This window comes from Apus apus, chromosome 4 (assembly GCF_020740795.1).
Source record: "Apus apus isolate bApuApu2 chromosome 4, bApuApu2.pri.cur, whole genome shotgun sequence".
NCBI classification, from domain to species: Eukaryota; Metazoa; Chordata; class Aves; order Apodiformes; family Apodidae; genus Apus; species Apus apus.
The window spans coordinates 46,839,928-46,859,133 of record NC_067285.1 but is presented as its reverse complement, the minus strand read 5'-3'; the positions used below and the strand labels follow the sequence as shown (position 1 = coordinate 46,859,133).

At 37.3% G+C, this 19,206-nt stretch overlaps 1 protein-coding gene across 5 annotated transcripts in view; it reads left to right on the top strand.

Moving 5' to 3' along the window:
- Positions 1-19,206, top strand: part of PDE5A (phosphodiesterase 5A) — a 67,038-nt gene that overhangs the window by 9,052 nt on the left and 38,780 nt on the right. For all 5 annotated transcript variants that reach the window (XM_051616495.1, XM_051616494.1, XM_051616498.1 and 2 more), the window contains exons 2-5: positions 3,646-4,228; positions 5,713-5,802; positions 16,654-16,725; positions 17,868-17,957. In XM_051616495.1, the coding sequence (XP_051472455.1) occupies positions 3,646-4,228; positions 5,713-5,802; positions 16,654-16,725; positions 17,868-17,957 (835 nt within the window). The remainder of the gene's footprint in view (positions 1-3,645; positions 4,229-5,712; positions 5,803-16,653; positions 16,726-17,867; positions 17,958-19,206) is intronic.

Genomic DNA, 19,206 nt, shown 5'->3' with positions numbered 1-19,206 from the left:
AAAATGCCTAAATGGTTTAAAGTTGAAAACTATGGCTTAAACAGTATAGTTAAGGATTTGTTGTTGTTAACCTACAGAGCTTTTTGAGAATTGCACACTATGTTGGCAAGTTATTGGACCATCATCTAAGAGACATTAAAGGGGACGTGAATATGTTACTCATAATTATGCAGCTCCACATATAGTTCTGTTCAATGTCAAAATGCTTCATAAATAGCAGATACTTAAAAAGCAGTCAGTTCTGATTAAAGAAATAGTATTACTTTCTTGTGAAAGATTTTACAGTTATGATTAAAGAAATAGTATTACTTTCTTGTGAAAGATTTTACAGTTATGTCCCACATCCCTCAATAAGCTCCATAAGATAGAGAAATTAATGCTTATTTTACAAAGTAAGAAGGCAAGAAGGTAAAAATGAAAGCATGTCATGGCCACAGTTTGAGAATTGTTACTAGAATTGAGAATGCATTATTTTTACTGATTACTACTACTTCAGCATTAAGGCCAGGGGACATCATTACACAACACTGCAGAATAAAAAAAAATAAATGACAGGTTTCAGCTGATAAATCAAGTTTCTGCTTTAGCTTTTGTGTTATCCACAAAGGGTACCTGATCCTTTCTCTGTCTTGTATTTTATATCCAGACATCCACATATGTAAATTCAGTGTAAAACAGTTAGGTGAAATCCTAACATTTTATATTCCTTCCTTGTGTGTAAATTAGCAGTGGATTAGATTGTTCTACATATTACTGTCACTCAGCAATAGTACAGGTTCATGCCTGTGCATTTTCAAACATGCTTAGGCAAAGTAGACAGTTTCAAGAACACTCCATCTGATACTAGGTTATTTTAAATCTTATTTTGCATTAATGCCAGTCCTTGATGTTTAGAAATCAAGTCAGCAGACACAATCATGAAATTGGGTCAAGTCACAAGTCTTCCTTTAAAGCTATTTATTATTCTCTATCTACCTTCCTGTATCTGAGGCTTTAAATGCACTCAGCTAGCATTTTAGGTTCTTTTTCTGTTAGATGCTAAATTTTCTTTAGAAAAACGCTAAAATTTCCAGGTAATTTCATTTTTTTAAGGAGATTAGAGTAAAACAAAAAGAACTCACATATGAGAGATACAATGACAAGAGTTACCAGCACTGATTTTAGAGGTTGTACTGTGTTTACTTACAGATTTTTGCATTTTAAGCTTTCTGTTCTTCTTAAGGATACTTTTGGTCATTGTCATCACAAAATTTTATTTTTTTTCCTCATTTAGGTTAATAAATGAAAATTCTAAATGTTGTCAAATGCTAGCTTCTTATTTTGATTCTCACTGAAACAGCTTTTGCAAATGTGATATTGCCCTATGCAAATTATATCATGCATTTCTCATTTGGATGAGATAACTCCACAAAAAATAAATATCACTGTTGTACTAAAGAAGGATCACTGGAAGTTTTTGTTAATGTACTTAAAAAAGCAGAGCTTACTTCCTTTAAAAATAAGTAGCTAAGCAATGAACCAAAACTCTTTCAGAATAACAGTGGAATTTCTTTGTGTCCTCTGGCACCATGTTTCCAGTAATTGGACTAGCTTTAGATTGCTGGGAAATTTATAATAGATGTTGATTGAGGTATATTACTGCTACAAAAAGCACTTTTCCAGGAGCTTCATGGAAAATGTAAAAACATGGAATGAAATCCTAGCTCTGTGGAACTCGGAGGCAAAACTCCCCTACCTTAGTTGTGTCCAACTTTTCATTCAGTGGTATTGCAATTTCATCCAAATGTGATTTGTGATTCAGAGACAGCCTGTGTGACCACACTGACCACTCAGCCTTGAAGAACACTGGGGCTATAAATGTTATCAACCACGTGTTGTAAGGTTTTGCATGATCATGACCACAGTACACCGACAAAAGTCAAAACAGAGAATAGTCTGTCAATCACTTATTTGGAGTTGCACTGGTGTAAATAACAGAACAATTCGGTTTTATAGTGCTACACTGAGTCATATTTACCTGAATCAAAATATCATCCCTGTTTTTGGGGGCAAAAAAAAAAATTCCAGGTAGCTCTAACTGAAGTGGAATGGGTACAGTAACATAATTACTTTCTTTTGCCCAGGTGCTCCCTTTACCACTATTTCCTAAATCAATTCAATTTTTTATAGCATGTTTGCCTACAGTTGAGTTCTCCAAATGATACGCGATTGCAAAAAAACTCTTTCAAACCTTCCTATTAGAAGACAAATAAGTTTCCTGTTGTGGATTACTTTCTAATAAAAATAATTGGTGGACTTTAGATTTTAATCACATTATTTTGAATTAATACATAATCACACTTAGAGTATTGCATTCTACAACATAGGTGAAGCTGTTCTATAAGGAGAAAAAGGCTATGTACAGTGCTTTTCATACTGAACATGTACTGATGCATGTGACCAATCAGTGGCTGACTAACCTGACTCATTTCCATGGTTTCATTCAGCTTCACTCTCGAAATTCCTGCGGTCTGCTGAGCAAATAAAAAATATCCCAAATTTAAAACATGACCACTATGAAAGGTTTCCAAAGGATCAGACTTTTGAATAGGATTTTTGCTGTTCGTAGGCCCATACATTATGTAATTCAGAAAAAAACCCTTTTATTCTGAGACCAGATCACGTGCTCTGAGGAATCTTTGGCATTGAGTAAATGAAATAAAAAGCCCTGTATTAAAAAAAACAAACCAAAACAAAAACTCAACAGATTTTGGACAACAAAAAACTACACTCACGTTATTGATGATATGTATGCTTATGGATAATTCAAGATATGCTGTATTTAGTGAGGACACAAGGTTGGCATTCTAGTGCTAAGTTAATTTGAGAAACAGTTAAATACTAGAGATGCATGACATTTTTAATTAATGGAAAACTCTTAGAAATATTCAGTATTTGAGGTTTTTTTGCAAGTAAAAGAAATAGGAGAGATGCATGAAGACAGTCTGTCATTCTTTTCAGGGGGGTTGGATTAGAAATATTCATTGTTTCTTTCTGACAATTTTTAAGCAAAACTTTTGTGCTTTGAGTCAAAACAGCATTTTTCATTAACTCTGAGAGAGCAGGGGAAATTAATTTAAAAATAGTGAACAAGCAACATAAAAATAGGATGTCAAAATTACGTCAAATAGGCAGGTGATTTGACAGAATTAAAGTTAAAAATTATCTTTTTGAAAGTTAGGAATGGCCTAGAAGAGCAGAATTAGAACAAAAAAGTTTTGTCTTGATATGAATATATATATACATCTTACACTGAAATCCAAATCTTAAGAATGGGAAGGACCAGAACTTTCAAGCACAAAATTATCATGTAAACTTCTGATCTTCTCTATTCTGAAAGCCATAGTGTAAGCATTCTTCCTCTGCCCTATTCAGGTATTTCCTCTAGGCAGAAATAGCTTCTTTTTTGTGGGGCATAAAATATTACTGCTTAATCTAGGCTAAGTGCTGCATAAAATTTAAGAAATAATACACTAAAGGTGCATTCACATCCACTGTATGAAACAGTTTAAAGTTATCCTCTTTGCTGTGTCACTTCAAATATGTATTAGTTCCTGAGGATTTTTAATTTACATCATTGACTGTATTTTTCTTTTTGTTTTACAGAGAAATGGTTAATGCATGGTTTTCTGAGAGAGTTCATACCATCCCTGTCTGCAAGGAGGGAACCAAGTCCCAGAGTGAATCCTGTGCTTGTCACCAGCCTGTCTGTGCTGAGACCACCAACTCTGGGACGCCAGCAAGGAAAATCTCTGCTTCTGAATTTGACAGACCTTTAAGGCCTATTTTTGTCAAGGACTCAGTAGGAGCAGTGAGCTTCCTCTCCGACTCTGAAAGGAAGGAACAGATGCCTCTGCAATCTCCAAGAATTGAGACCAGTGCAGGGGATCAGTGCTCAAGACTGTTAGAACTTGTGAAAGATATTTCTAGTCACTTAGATGTCACAGCGCTTTGCCATAAAATTTTCCTACATATCCATGAGCTTATAGCAGCTGATCGCTACTCCCTGTTCTTGGTCTGTGAGGATAGCTCTAATGAGAAGTTTCTTGTAAGCAGGCTGTTTGATGTGGCAGAAGGTTCCACCCTGGAAGAAGCTTCCAATAACTGCATTCGCCTGGAGTGGAACAAGGGCATTGTGGGTCACGTAGCAGCGATCGGCCAGCCTCTGAACATCAAGAATGCCTATGAGGTAAACCAAGAAAACTTACCTTGGACAACTCTTGAAAAGAGAAAAAGCCATATTATCAGCTGTTGTAATATTGCCATTTTATATTGACTGAACCCAGTCAAGATACAAGTGTGGCACCACTTTTTTGGTTATAATACATGTATTATAGATACATGGATATACAGAAACATGTAGCTGTGACTAATACTAGTGGAATGCTAACATAAAAATAAATTATGTAAGTTTGACATTAGTAGTCCAATAGCAGCCCCATCTTAACCAGCTACGTGTACACCTGTATTTACATTCCTAGCTTTGGATGCTTGAATGTTGACATTTCTCCTTGTGTAAGGATATAGGATACTTCTACTACAAAATGAATTAAATTGTAACTGCAAAACTGGAGTCCTATGACTAAAAATACTTGGGAGAATTTTTATCATATCCGAGGCACAAAAGTAGGAGCTGAGTGAACAAGAACAGGATGAGGGTTTGAACTGTATAGAGGCCTCCCAAATGAAATGATACTTCGTGATTTCAGTTATTTAATACAAGGCCAGATCAAAACAGGAAGGGAGTCCTGCACTGAGTAGACATTTCTTTATTCCAGTCTCTTTGGGTATGCTGATTTTGTGGTTTGAATTTAGGGATGATGGAAAATTTAATTAATAACTTAAATTATTAATCAGCTAATTAATAAAGGCACACAGAGCTGAAAATTACTGCTTTGGCTTGATTATCTCAGTTAATCTGAACATGTTACCAAATTAGCATTCCTGAGTAGATTTATTTCTGAAGCAAAAAAAGAACAGTTTAATTTCAGATGGTTTCCTTTTCAACAAACACTTGTTTGCTGCCTCATAAACATGGGCTAAGCACATGTTTCCAGTGGGACATCACTTGTCCTTAGAGTTTAAAAGTTCATTCTCGAATTGGGTCTATCATGCTCAACTTGAAATCAATTACTAGAGAAAGAACAGCACCCCTTAAAAACAGTCTGATTAATTTTTGTAAGATTTTTAAAAATCAGTTTTATAACATTATTCAGCTGAAAAAATGCAACAAGCAATCCCTGGTAAAAGCAGAAACATGAACCACATTAATGAAACTTTGTTTCTATGTGGCCATATGGCTTTCAGTATATTTCTGTAATTTCTTCTTGATTATAAAAGCTATACTAAGAATGGTTACTCCATGTATACATTTATGATAATGGTGGTCTAGCCTCAAGAAAGGCTTCTAACATTTGGGGTTTTTTGGTTCTTTCTGGCAGTTGTATTTATCCACAAGCACTCATGTTCCACATACTTTTTTGTTGTTGTCTTAACACACTGATAGTAACAACTTTATTTAAATATTAGCTAGTTATGGAACCTTTAATATTTCAGGCAAATATTGTACTTTTATTAACCTGTAAACCAGGGAAGAAAAAGAACTGGTCTTTAGGCAAGCAGTCAAATAATCATGGTGGTTTTTGTCTTGTTTTGTGCTTTTTTTAAAATCAGGATCCAAGGTTCAATGCAGAAGTTGACCAGATCACAGGGTATAAGACTCAGAGTATTCTCTGTATGCCAATAAAGAATCATAGGGAAGAGGTAAGTTGCTGTATTGGGATAATTTTATGTAATACTGTTTTCAGCTATGCTAATGCTTTTAATTTTTATGAGCTGGTAGGCAGTATCTTTTTTAAAAAGACTGCTTATGTTTGCTTTGACTTCAATTTTATCTTATCTAGTTCAGTAATGTAAGCCAAAGGGAATTGTCAAGAAGAGTTTAATCCCAGATGCAGAAGTAGGATATAAGATTTAACTATAGAAGTGCTGTTCCTGTTTTCTGTACCAAGTATGTCTCAGCACTAAAGTTCTCTGCACACTTACTGGTCTATCTCAGTGCATGCTCAGATTGCAATTAAGAGTTAGTGTACCTCAGCTTAGCTTGTGTCTACGTTGTTTTCTTCAGAGGACACAAACTGGGTTTTACCATTGTCTAGAAGGCTGGTTTTTACATTCTGTTAACTCAGCTTATAAATAATAAGAAATATGTCAAGTCCTTAATATCACACATTGAAAAACACCTGGTGTCAATGTAATTCAGGAAATCATCCAGAAGTCATGTAACTTAAATCACTTCTAATTTAGGACAATGTGAAACTGCTCATTGAACTCTTGTGTGCATTTCCCATCCATGCTACTTCTCACAGAAGTTCTCTTCCTGTCTGATGCTATTGCAGTAGGGAAAATTCTTATTATGGACTAATGATATCTTCTTGCACTGTGTGGTTGAAAAGTGAATTCAGTGAAGTCAGTGAAAGCCAATGAACAGGAAAAAAAGTGAGGTCCACTGTTTTACTTAGGGAGTAAGTAAAGTAAGTTTGTATTTTTTTGATTCTGAATGTAATGTAGCCTTCAGCCACATCACCAGTTCTTAGAATACTCAAAAAGTGTAAGGCTCTCTGTGTCAGAGCTTTAAGGTAGAGAATTTCTCTCGTGTAATTCCTTTGTTTTTCAGAGTATTTACAGTTCCAGAAAGCTCTAACTCCAAAAAGAGAGGCTGCCTAGATTGGTTTAAAGACATCATACCTTCTGTTTCTTGCTCCTCCATCTTGTATCCCTCTTATGGAATGTGTCACCTTGACTCTTACTGCACTGAATCTTTTATTTATTAAAGAAGTTGACTGAACTCTTGATTTAACTTGTTTGTTGAATCTTCCTCTAGCTGACCCAGGTGATCAGCCAGGATTTCCTTTCTTCACCTACTGCTACTTTTGGTTTAAAATATTCTTTTCAGTTCTTCCAAGGACAGCATTTGATCCTTTCCTACTCCCACTCCTGCTTAGAAGTCTTCCCCTTTCTAACTGGCAGCATCCATTGCTGGCCCTGGGCCAGCTGATGAGCAAAGCAGATGTTGTGTGAAGAGCTGTCAGGGACCAGTGGTCCATGTCAGGCTAATACAAGGCTTTAAATTGTGCTGGCCACAGAGTGTTTGAAGTGCTTACTTCTCAATGGGTCCTGCTGGTAGGTGGAGGGAGGAATAAGAGCTGTAGTCTGTTGGTCCAATACACCATGACTTACAGGCTGAATAAACCTGCAATTGGCCGTGACTTCAGCTAGCTTTCTACTCCTAAGTGCATCAGCAAGTGGAAATGAAGCAGGAATTTGTTTATTTGGAAAAGTTCAGCCAACCTGAAGTTGGAGGAGAGTGTTACACTTACTCATATGCAATTATTTGAAGGGGATAAACCATAAGATTTCTTATAGGAAAGAAAAGCACTTTTTTCTGATTTTAAAGTCTCTACCAGAAGGTTTTTGTCCCTTTCACCATAACACATGGCTGATATGTTTCTGGACAGATTTTGGACTCTGAATCAGTCCTTAATTTGCCATTTGCATTCTGCTGCTTTTCTGCTTTAAAAAAAAGAAAACAAAACACCCAAAACAACAAAACCAGAATACTGTCCCCAGAGCCCCTCTAATAATATTGAGGCTAGTGAATGCTGCTTTAGCCCGGGATGTCAGCAACCACAGTCAAAAGACAGTTCTGGAAGATGTCCAAAAATAAACACTGAGAAAGAGAACCAACTGGGGGTTTCTGTTTGCTTGCTTAGTATTAGTACTACTTTTTTTAAACAAAAGAGTCAGTAATTGAGCGGAAGAAAATCTCATGCTGATTATTAAATCCTCTGGGCCTGCTGAAGTATGGAGATTTTTCCAGTAGATGTTTTTCACATTTGCCTATATTTCCATGAGGCATGTGAGAAACCAAAGTCTCACTTAAAAATAACAGCTAGTAAGAATTTCCATAGATGAAAAGAAAACCATTTGATTCAAAGAAGAGCTCATAAAAAGGACCCAGGAACTAGTAACAGGGAAAAAAGCAGTGCAATAAGGGGACTTTACCTCTGCACAGATGTGCACGAAGAATGGAATTATGTTCACTTAATAGTAAAAGGACTTTCTCTATGCTCTCCTCGACCTATTCTTGTTGAGAGAAATGCCACAGAAACATTGCCTTTCAGATGCAGAAAATTCTGCTGATTTGTCCTTTAAGGTCAGATCACAGATGCTTGCTTGATGCAGAGTTCTCATTTTACTATGCAATTACAAATGCAAACTGACCAAGCTTTGCATCTGCCTTCAGGGCTTTGGACGAAGTTCTGACATCTGTAGCCCCCTGCTGCACAATTTCTAATAACTAAACAGAAATTCTTTCCCTCCCATCATATGACAAAAGTATTGCCACATGATGCTTCCTGGCATGCCAGGCTCTATCATTTGCTGATTATCACCATTCAAGAAGACAAGGAGGAAGAAAGGCCTTGGGTATATTGAACTGTGTTCTACTTAAAAAGAAAAACAAAATAGTTCTAAATCAAATCAGTTAATAATCTATTCCTGTATTTAAATTTGTCATAAGGTGAATGTAAAGCCATAGCAAAGATTCCATTTTGATCCTGAAAGATTTTCTCTTCTGGTGATTCTTCTGTAAGAGCATGTAACTCTGTACAGTTCTGTTGTCATCAGTATGTTAAGACTTGCTATTTGGATTATCTGTGTGTATCAGAGAACACATCAAAGCCTTCCAACCAAATTGAATTTTTATCCTCAGTAGTAAAAAATCCACCAGTGAAAAGTTAGTATTAGCCAGCTGGTACCACAGAGTTGGCGTGGTTATTTCTTTTGCAAGAAGAAACTGGTATTGCTGGCCACAGGCTTTAGCTGTAGCTAAACACCAACCATTTCAGTGCTACAGGGCTTTTACAGAAACCAGGGTTTTACCAATACTGGCAGAACACGTCAGGTTGTGGCAGGTCAGCATTATGTAGCTCAAAAAAGCAGCTTTTCATTCCTGGTGTGTCCTTAAACCTTTAGTTTTTCAGAAGCTTCATACTGTACTGATTTGTCTTCCTGTAATAAAGTCAGTAAATGCAGTGGCACTTTCTTTTAATTGTGTTTGCTCTTGGATTTGGAGATCCAGAAAAAGGACTCCAGAAGTTGTTGCAAATAATTAGCAGCTCAGATTTTTCCATCTGGTTTTGTAGACATTTGTAAACAGTCATTTGGAGAAAATCTGACAGAAATTAATAGGGAATGGAAGTCCTTTGCTTAAAACAACCTGTGGAGTTGCCCAGAACTGATAGAAGACTCAGTACTGGTTTCAAATTTCTGTAGAATGGATGGTCTTTGAGACCAGAGTTATCTCAGTTGCCACAGGACATCTACAGGAGTGACATTATTTTCTGTTATTTCTGCATTTCTGTCTTTCAGCCCTGCAAAATAATTTCCATAAAATTCTATTTCAGTTTCATTTCTACTAAAATCTGTAGGATTTTATCACATGGGAACTTTTAGCTGAATTAACTGAGACCTTCTCCAAGGCTCTGAGAATGAAAAACTGAACTTCCTACTAATTGGCTAGGGAAATGTTTTATTCTGGCAATGCTCACTCCAATTGTTTAGTTTGTTGTTGGGAAGAGCTTTCCACTGACAGGAGACAAGGGAAAGAAAACTAATCAGGGGTGCTGCTCTATTTATAATAGCCTTTGAAAATATCCTCTTGAATTTTATCGTGTAAAATGTGACCAGGCATGTTCTTGTTAGCAAGCCCAGTTATTTTCTCCCACAGAGAACATTCCAGGTTTATTACATGGTAGTCACTGCTGTATAGTGTAGATCTAGCCAAGCTAACTTTAAACAAACTAACTCAAGTTCCAGTAGCAGTCTTGCTGCAGGATTATGGTGATCAGTAGTTTGCTTCTTGGGAGGATTTTCAGCTTACTCTGAGATGTGTTATAGTAGCAAGACTGCTGGAAATCATGCAGACTGCTGCTGGCATGAATGATGGATCTGAAAGTTTTGTTGATTAAAAATGGAAGTCTGTAAATACAGTTCTGTCTCTGCAGGATAATATTATAAAGCCTGAATCAAACCTCTACAAGACCAGCAGAGTGAACTAAGGCTAAAACCACTTAGTCTGGTTTCAGGAGGATATGGTGCCATCTTTGAAACTATACCATTATTTTAAAATTATACCATTATTTTAAATCCTGTTACCATTTTTGGTTTAATGTCATTTTTCTTCAGGTGCCAGCAAAGTAAATTTAAAAAAGTATCTTCTTAGGAAGCAGAATTATATTAATTATATCTTAAAGTCAGCTAAAATAAGAACCAACTACAAAAGGCAGTAGCTGCCTGTAGAGCTGGAAGAGCTTTCACAATCTTAATGCACAAAAAATTGCAGCATGAAACAATCCAGACAAAATGCAGAGCACAGTCATCAGCACTGAAGTAATTAGTCATCATCTACAGGGAAATACTCTAAGTATCCTGCTACTTTTAGAGGCAGGAGTCAGCTGTTGCAAGAGAAGCTCTCTGATAATTGGAAAAAATCTCCTTGTAACGTGAATCAGGCTTTATTAAAACCAGGGAAAACTGGTACAGATCAAGAAGAAAGGTTACAGAACAAGTTGCAGCACTGGAAGATGACCTATGTTGCAAGAATACAATTAGGAAATCTGTGTTCACATGTGTTAAAACAGGTATGGATATTGACTCAGTAATTGTTGGAGGGGTTTTTCCTGCTTTTTGGGACAGATAATAAGAGAACAATTCCATAATCGAAACTGCTTTTTGTCTTCGTGGTGCATATCTATTTTATCTGATCTCAATGGAAAATAAGTACTTGGTTTCTGATCCAAGGAGAAATTTTCCAGTTGATTTTAAAGAAAGCTGGACCAACAAGATCCTTTACATATACCTTGTTCCTTCCTGCCCACCCCTCAAGAGCTTTCAATACAGCAAACCTGGAAGTAGGCTCTGGTTAGGAGCTGCATGAGTAGTTAGATATACCTTGTTCCATAATCCCATCTACCTGGTCACTACTGGTTACTTCAGGAATTAGGCCATCATCTCAGAGGTATCAAAGTATAAGCAGATACTGATTACTTCAGTCTTTCCTCTCCCTTAATCTTGGTTTTCTTCAGTCCCGAGTACTAGCTTGACCTTTTCTAGTGGTCATGCCTTTCATAGCTGTTTTTAACCCCTGTCTTTCCTACTAGTTTTATCTCGGGTGACCAAGACACATACAGGAGAATTCTGTAGGCATAGTAGGAGAGTGGCAAGAAACCAAACATATATATCTTTGGTTTATTGCTACAGGACTCAACTTGCAAAAAAGTTCACTTGGTGCCTGCCTGGTGGAGAATTAAAGACATATAAAAGATTGTGCCTAAGTAACTTAAAACCCACTTTTGTGTTAGATTGGAACACTGCTTTCATGAGCAAGTGTTTGAGTGGACTGTCATTTTTTTACAGTTCTCTCAAAGCTTTACAGAGTATTAGCTTTATCTCAGATGTGTCTTGTTTATCACCACAAAGATTTCACACTTTTAATGTACCTGAATAAGTTTTCTGTATAGCTGAGCTATATACAGGTGAGTTAGTCACCTGTGATTCTGTTTTTCTGCTGGTGTGAACCTAACTCCCAGCTAGAGATCACAGATTTCAGATTTGTTTATAGAAACCTTTAAAAATGAGGATTTGTGTTTCATACTGTGCTTAGTATTCTCTAAAATGCGGACATAAATTCTCCACGGCCCAAAATGCTACCACATGATTTACTTTTGTCCTAATGACATAATTACTTTAGTAACAGGAACAGATCCTCTTGAGTTTCCTACATCTTCTCCTAATTACCTGGTTGCAGGCAAGATTCCAATGGCTAAATAGTATGTGAGGTTTTTCTCATTACTGTCTCTACACCACATTCTGCAGAATTGAGTGAAGTTCACTGAAATTTGTATGGATATAAATGAGGTCAGGATTTGGACCAGTTTAATTCCTAAAACTGTTTATTTTATATGAAAAAAAAAAAGCACATACTACAAGGTTGTCTCTAAAAGCTTAGAATGCCACTGGTACAACAACAGCAATAGGTTTGCATCTGCACAAAATTTTTGTCAGTATCAAGACAACCATGAAGTTTTAGCAGGTTTATTCTCCTTGTTACTCCCTCCCTCTTCAGTTAAAAGCTTTTCTTGAAAGACTTTAACAAAGATCTAAAAATGACCATTTCTCTTGGAACATGTGCCTTTGTTAATGTAACAGAAACCTGCAGTGCTAATAAAGGGAGCCTAAATAGTCTTCTTGCTATATTAATATGGTCCTTTTACTGTTTTCATATAGCTTTTTTAAATACACAGACTTTCTTTTCAAAGAGGGGATGTGTTCACACAAGATCAAAGTACTCACATTTTGGATGCCTTTGAAAGCTGCTGGCCTTATTAAAGTTGTCTTAGCTCATGCTGGATCAAAACTGGAAAAAAAATAATAAAAGAAATAAATACCCACAGAAGACAGTGGTATGAGAAAAGGCCTAACCATTAGTGTCTGCACATGTAGGTTAACATAAAAGCTTACTGACTGGTTAAAGGATTTGCTTACTATTCAAAATCTGCTATAGAAGTACTTAAGACTAGTTGTACATTATTGTTACAGTATGAAAGTTCACTGGACAAGGAATATTCCTCACTGAAGTAAATGAGAAGCTGACTATGGGAAAAACTGCGTTGTATGGAATGGAGCTGACAGTTCAGCTTTACTTAAGACAGACATTTTTGAGCCCACAATTGGCAGTGATTCATGATGCAGAACAATGACCTTATTTGTAACATCAGTATTTTGGGAATGCTAGGCTGAGAGACAGTAAATTGTCTTCTTTTCCAATACAAAAATAAAACTGCCTTTCATCAGTTTAGCATTTACAAATTTAATGATTAACAGTTAAAACACAACTTTTTAAACATGCACGCCACACAGTTTTCTTCTGATACTGTGTATCCCAAAAAAGCAAGAAAAAAATACCATCATTAACACATTGCACTGGTTTTACACTACTTGGATCTCAAAAGGAAGTTATTTGCAGATTTGTCAGACATTTGTTGTGTGCCAAAAAATCTGCAAAAAATCAAAAGCGTTGCATATACTTCAAGGCTTCTTACCACATACTCTTTCATGTTATTGTACTCAGCTAGGCAGGCTTCATCTGTGCTCACACATTCTAGCCTCCAAGTTTACTACACAGCAGATTTATTGAGTTTAGAAGAAGATGAGATCCAGCCACTTAAACATGTGAGCAGTCTAACTGTAGGGGAGTGCAGGGATTTAGTGAGTGACTTCAAGCTCCTCCCAGTTTCCAGCCTCCCTCTCCTACCTTTTGCTCTGGCACAACTCCTCTCTTGAAGCTCTGCCTTAACCTAGATCCATTCCAGATGTTCTAAGTGGCTTTTCAGCTTGATACCATAAACAGTGGGCTTAATTTCTGGGTACGAACATAAGCAACGCTTCAGATGTAATTGTCCCCACCCTCCCCTTGGCACTCTGCTCAGAAGGTCATCTACTTTGGTACCTTTCTCATACATCCTGATAAACAGCGCTGGGTTCACCACCTTATAGCTCCTGCTCTTCATACCAATTTACAGACATCTGTCATTACTCACTAACAGTCAGAATATGTTTTACTTCACAAATCAAGGAGACTGTACTTCCTCCATTTTTTTTAAGCACAGTTTCAAAAGGAGTGGAAACATACTGCATTGTGTTAGGGAAAGACTAGGGCCTTGAAATCCTATAATCTAGCAAATGTTTATGCATAAGAGAAAAACATTTATTAAAGAAACAATTTGGTTTAATAGAGAACAAGAGTGTGCATTGGTCATGTGTAGTGTAATAATAAAAATAAATAACCTTTTTTAATGGAATGACAAAGTATTTGAGTTAAAAACCCTTCCTATTTTCACCTTATCGACAGTGAAAGTCAGAAGTATCTCAACTGAAATTAACCCATCTCTCCTTCTGAAAGCCTTCCAGTTGTAGTGTGCTGCAAAATTACATAGTTAATTTATGACTCAAAAGACTAGAAGCATGGAAGTAGAAGGATAAGAACAGAATCCAGAAGAATTTTAAAACTAGTTTACAGGACAAAATGATCCCTGCCAGTATACAGATCAAATAATTGCAGTGGGGAATGTACAGAAACACTATCCCAGTGAATTATTTTTTTTAAGAAATGCTCACTTTCTCTTCATACTGACTTGTATGAAGGTCTCTTTAAATTCTCTTGTTTCCAGAGAAGACATCTATGTTGAGTATGTAAGAGTAAGTCCAAAGTAACCACACAGTTTCATTTGTCCCCAGATGTCACAGAGCCTCCATTACAAACTGGAATCAGTACTAAGCAAAAATCTGAATTTCACTTCAATATTTGTAAGGAGTTCTCGTGTTTGGAGTGCAGATTGGTTTCCTGGGATGCTCTTACCAGCATACAGAACTGAACTCCACAAAGACTGGCAATAACAATAGCATCATGCTTAATCTGCTGTGTTGTTCTCTCACATCTTATTTATTTATTTATCTATTTATCTATTTATCTATCTATTTATTTATTTATTAATCTAAACCAACATCCTGTATTGAGAAATCATGTTTATTGGCTATCCTCTATGTAGAAAGTTACAAAAGCACCAGTAGCTTGAACTTTAATTGACTGTCCTCAAAGGGACCGTTGTCTATTTTGTAAGAAGTCATGTTTTAATCTCCCAATTAATGGAATTATGTCCAGAAACTTGAAATAAAATATTAGAACAGATTATTTCTATACTAAAAAAAGCATAATCTGAAATTGAACATAATTTAGACAGAACGTTGTAAGAATAAAACTAGACATGTAATCTGGCTTGGTTGTTTTTTACACAGATTCCATTTTCTTCCACTTAAATGCAAAAGGAGACAAGCCAACAAAGTAAATGGAGCTGGTCTGTTGATGTCTTTATTTCATAAATCATAGTAGTTTTTTTTTTCTAGTTTATGTAAACCCTCCTTGTTACTATCTGTGCACCGATTTACTTATGGGGGCAGCCTGAATTTATGAAACCTCTTGGCTGGTGATCCTACTACGTAGTTCATGGAAAAGCAGAAATAACTACTTAATGTGAAGCTTTTAATGTTGATCAGGGCATATGGGCTTTGTTCTTAGGTCCATCGCAGATGTCCTGCAGAACCTGTGAATGACTTTCATTACTTTGTTTAGCTTGTTTATGTGTAAACCAGGATTCTTCCCTACCTCTTGAGCTGCTCTATAGGGAAAATAGTAAACAATGGTGAGCAAGAAGGACAGTCTAACTTCCAGCTGAAGCATAACAAAATATCTCTTCTTAGTGCTGGTTTAATTGCACCAATGTGCAACTGCAGCCCAGAGGGCCAACTGCAGCCTGGGCTGTATCAGAAGTGTGGTCAGCAGATCAAGAGAGGTGATTCTGCCCCTCTACTCTGCCCTGGTGAGACCTCACTTGGAATACTGTGTCCAGCTCTGGAGCTCCCAACACAAGAAAGATGTGGACCTGTTGGAACGTGTCCAGAGCAGGGCCACGAAAATGACCCGAGGGCAGGAGCACCTCTCTTATGAGCACAGGCTGAGGGAGTTGGGGTTGTTCAGCCTAGAGAAGAGAAGGCTCCAGGGGGACCTTATAGTGGCATTCCAGTACCTGAAGGGGGCCTACAGAAAAGCTGGAGAGGGGCTTGTCACAAGGGCTTGTAGTGAGAGGACAAGGAGTAATGGTTTTAAACTGAAAGAAGAGTGATTTAGGTTAGAGATCAGGAGGAAATTTAGCGTGAGGGTGGTGAGACACTGGAACAGGCTGCCCAGAGAAGTTGTGGAAGCTCCGTCCCTGGAAGCGTTTAAGGCTAGGTTGGATGGGGCTCTGAGCAGCCTGTTCTAGTGGAAGGTGTCCCTGCCCATGCAGGGGGGTTGGAACCTGATGATCTTTAAGGTCCCTTCCAACCCAAACCATTCTATGATTCTATGATTCTAATGTGGTCTTAGCAAATGCCTACCTTTAAAAATCTACTGATTGAGTAACAAACTTGAGTCTGGCAGGAACACAACCTTTGCATACTATGTTTCAGCAGATGTAAATTAATCTGGTTAGATTCAGAGAGATACAAAGTGCAAAAAGATCACTGTGGCCCAACTCTATATCTGGTAACGAGGTTATGCTTTGCAAATTTTGTCAGAGCTAGCAGGCTACATTTCTACTTTACACAGAGCTGTTGTGTGGTCTGGCTTCTGACTGCAGAAGCATGAATTGTTGTTGTCTATCTGGGAGATGGTTGTTCCAGTGCATAGAATCAATTTTTACATCAAATCAACCCCTCTTCATAAGAGCAACCAGGACTCATGTCAGTTATTTTTGTGCATATTTCAGGCTTATGCTCAGCTATTTGTAATATGAATAAATTAGGAAAAAAAACAAGCTTAAATTTATCTTCTGCTATCCAAAGGTCAACCAAATGAATACCTGGAATGATAATTTATCTTCTATAAATATATCTTGAAATAGGATCCAATTACAGACTCCTAAAAATTGTCTAATTACTCCATTTTTAATACACTAGGTTGTTGGTGTGGCTCAAGCAATCAATAAGAAATCTGGAATTGGTGGCACTTTCACTGAACAAGATGAAAAGGTATAAAAGCTGTACATACATCTTTTCTATGCTCATAAGGGAATGGGGGATGGATATGTTATTACTTGTCACACTGATAAAAAATTATAAAGTTACAAAAACTTAAATACATCAGAAAAAGTAAAAATTCCTGGTAATAGAGCAGATTTCTTCCTTTATGAGGCCATGAGAAATGTGGATGTGAAATTGTTTAATTTCTGGATCAGAACGGTATCTCTCATACATCTCTGAAATGAAGGCTTACTCTACTGACTTGCCGTTTTGTAACTTTTAATAGACATATTCTTTTATTAATTGGTTCTAATTCACCTGGCATCCCCAACAAACGTATTCTAAACATTAAAAATTGTGTAGTGATTAATTTTTTAATAGTGTATTACTTCTCTTACTTTTAAATACTGTATTACTATATACTGCAATATAGCAATTGCAGGACAGAAAAAGCTGTGGATAAATTATGAACAATATATGAGATAATCAATAGAGCACACAGTACCCTGACTCCTAATTCTCACACTGCCATTGCTTTCCAAACCTTTGCAGACTTCACATTCAGATTGGTAGAGCAAAAAACAGGTAGCACTGAGGCTGAAGAAGTTGACTTAACTTTCACCAATAAGAAAATCAGAATTCATCCCTCCCCTTTGAAAATTTCCCCTGTAAAACAAATTGCATACTGAATGTCTGCAGGATATCAGAATTAATCCCATTCCCAAAGTGGGGGGGGAAAAAAAGTGTTTTTGCAATGTTAGCAGAACTTTATTTCCACTTTCCAAGAGACTGAATTTCCCAAAATGAGAGAGGCTGATTGTCTGTGCTCAGTTTTTCTGAATAAAATCTGCTTTGCTGCAAAATGAGTTGATTACTCTGAACTGCTTCTTATACCAATCCTACTTTTACCAGGCTAAGCTTGTGAAGATAATGAGTTTATAAAAGGGAGAAGAGATTCTTGAGGAAGTAACAAATTATGAGTAACTGAAAAAACCCAACCAACTCTGAATGTGTGGTTGCCAAAAATCACATTAAAATATCAGTTAATACTTCAAGGTGAAAACAAAATATTGCAGTAGCTTATCTTTCAATAGAGTTAAGATGCTGCAAGACATTATGTTCATGAGGTTTTGATGTTAATTTGTCCTCAGGATTTTGCTGCATATTTGGCATTTTGTGGAATTGTTCTTCACAATGCTCAGCTGTATGAGACATCTTTGCTTGAGAACAGGCGGAATCAGGTATGGTCAACAAGTTTGTCCCAAGAATACAGAAATTACGATGGTTAGCTTGTAATCAGTGCCTGCTCCTGATACTTCTCATATGGTATTTGTTCCTTGGCTATTTTTAATTACTCTAATTGCATGCTGTGTATCTCTGATAAAGCTCTAACTGCACTGACAAGTAGCTGAGCACATTCCAGCGTGGGCTGTGAGAAGTGGACCATCTAGGGGAAGAAGGTAAAGCTATATGTCAGAAAATTAATTCCAAGTCAATATACTCCATATTGCCTGAAGTTATCCTGTGTCTTACTGCATATATTATACAACCAGACGTGTGCATACTCAAAAAATTTCAGAAAGAATTATTCCTGCAGAATGGTAGAGGTTATACACATTGGGACCTTGGAGTACTGATTGACGACTGGTTGAACATGAGCCAGCAGTGTGCCCAGGTGGCCTGGAAGGCCAATGGCATCCTGGCTTGTATCAGGAATGGTGTGGCCAGCAGGAGTAAGGATGTAATTCTCCCCCTGTACACAGCCCTGGTGAGGCCTCACCTCGAGTACTGTGTACAGTTCTGGGTCTCTCACTTCAAGAAGGATACTGAGGTGCTGGAGCAGGTCCAGAGGAGAGCAGCAAGGCTGGTGAAGGGACTAGAGGGAAAGGCTTATAGGGATAGGCTGAGGGAGCTGAGGTTGTTTAGCCTGGAGAAGAGGAGACTCAGGGGGGACCTTATCACTCTCTTCAACTGCCTGAAGGGAGGCTGTAGTCAGGTGGGGGCTGGGCTCTTTTCCCAGGCAACTAGCAACAAGACAAGAGGCCATAGCCTCAAGCTGCTCCAGAGGAGGTTTAGGTTGGATATTAGGAAGTACTTCCTCATGGAGAGGGTGATTAGACATTGGAATGGACTTCCCAGGGAAGTGGAGGAGGCACCGTCCCTACATGTGTTCAAGGAAAGGCTGGATGTGGCACTTAGTGCCACGGTCTATCCAGTGTGGTCATGTTAGGTCACAGGGTGGACCTGATGATCTTAAAGGTCTTTTCCAGCCTTAGTGATTCTGTGATTCTGTGATTTCTTTAGTCTACTACAACTGTAAATAGTCACTAACCAAATTTTTAGTAATGATCAGATGGAGAACTGAATTTCCTTCTGATTAATGTAACTGTATTTTGCATCTATCTTTATAACTGATGGGCTATTAATGCCATGGTGTTTACGGGTGAATATGTCTGCCATATATGGTATGAAAAGGTTTTGGAGAAACAA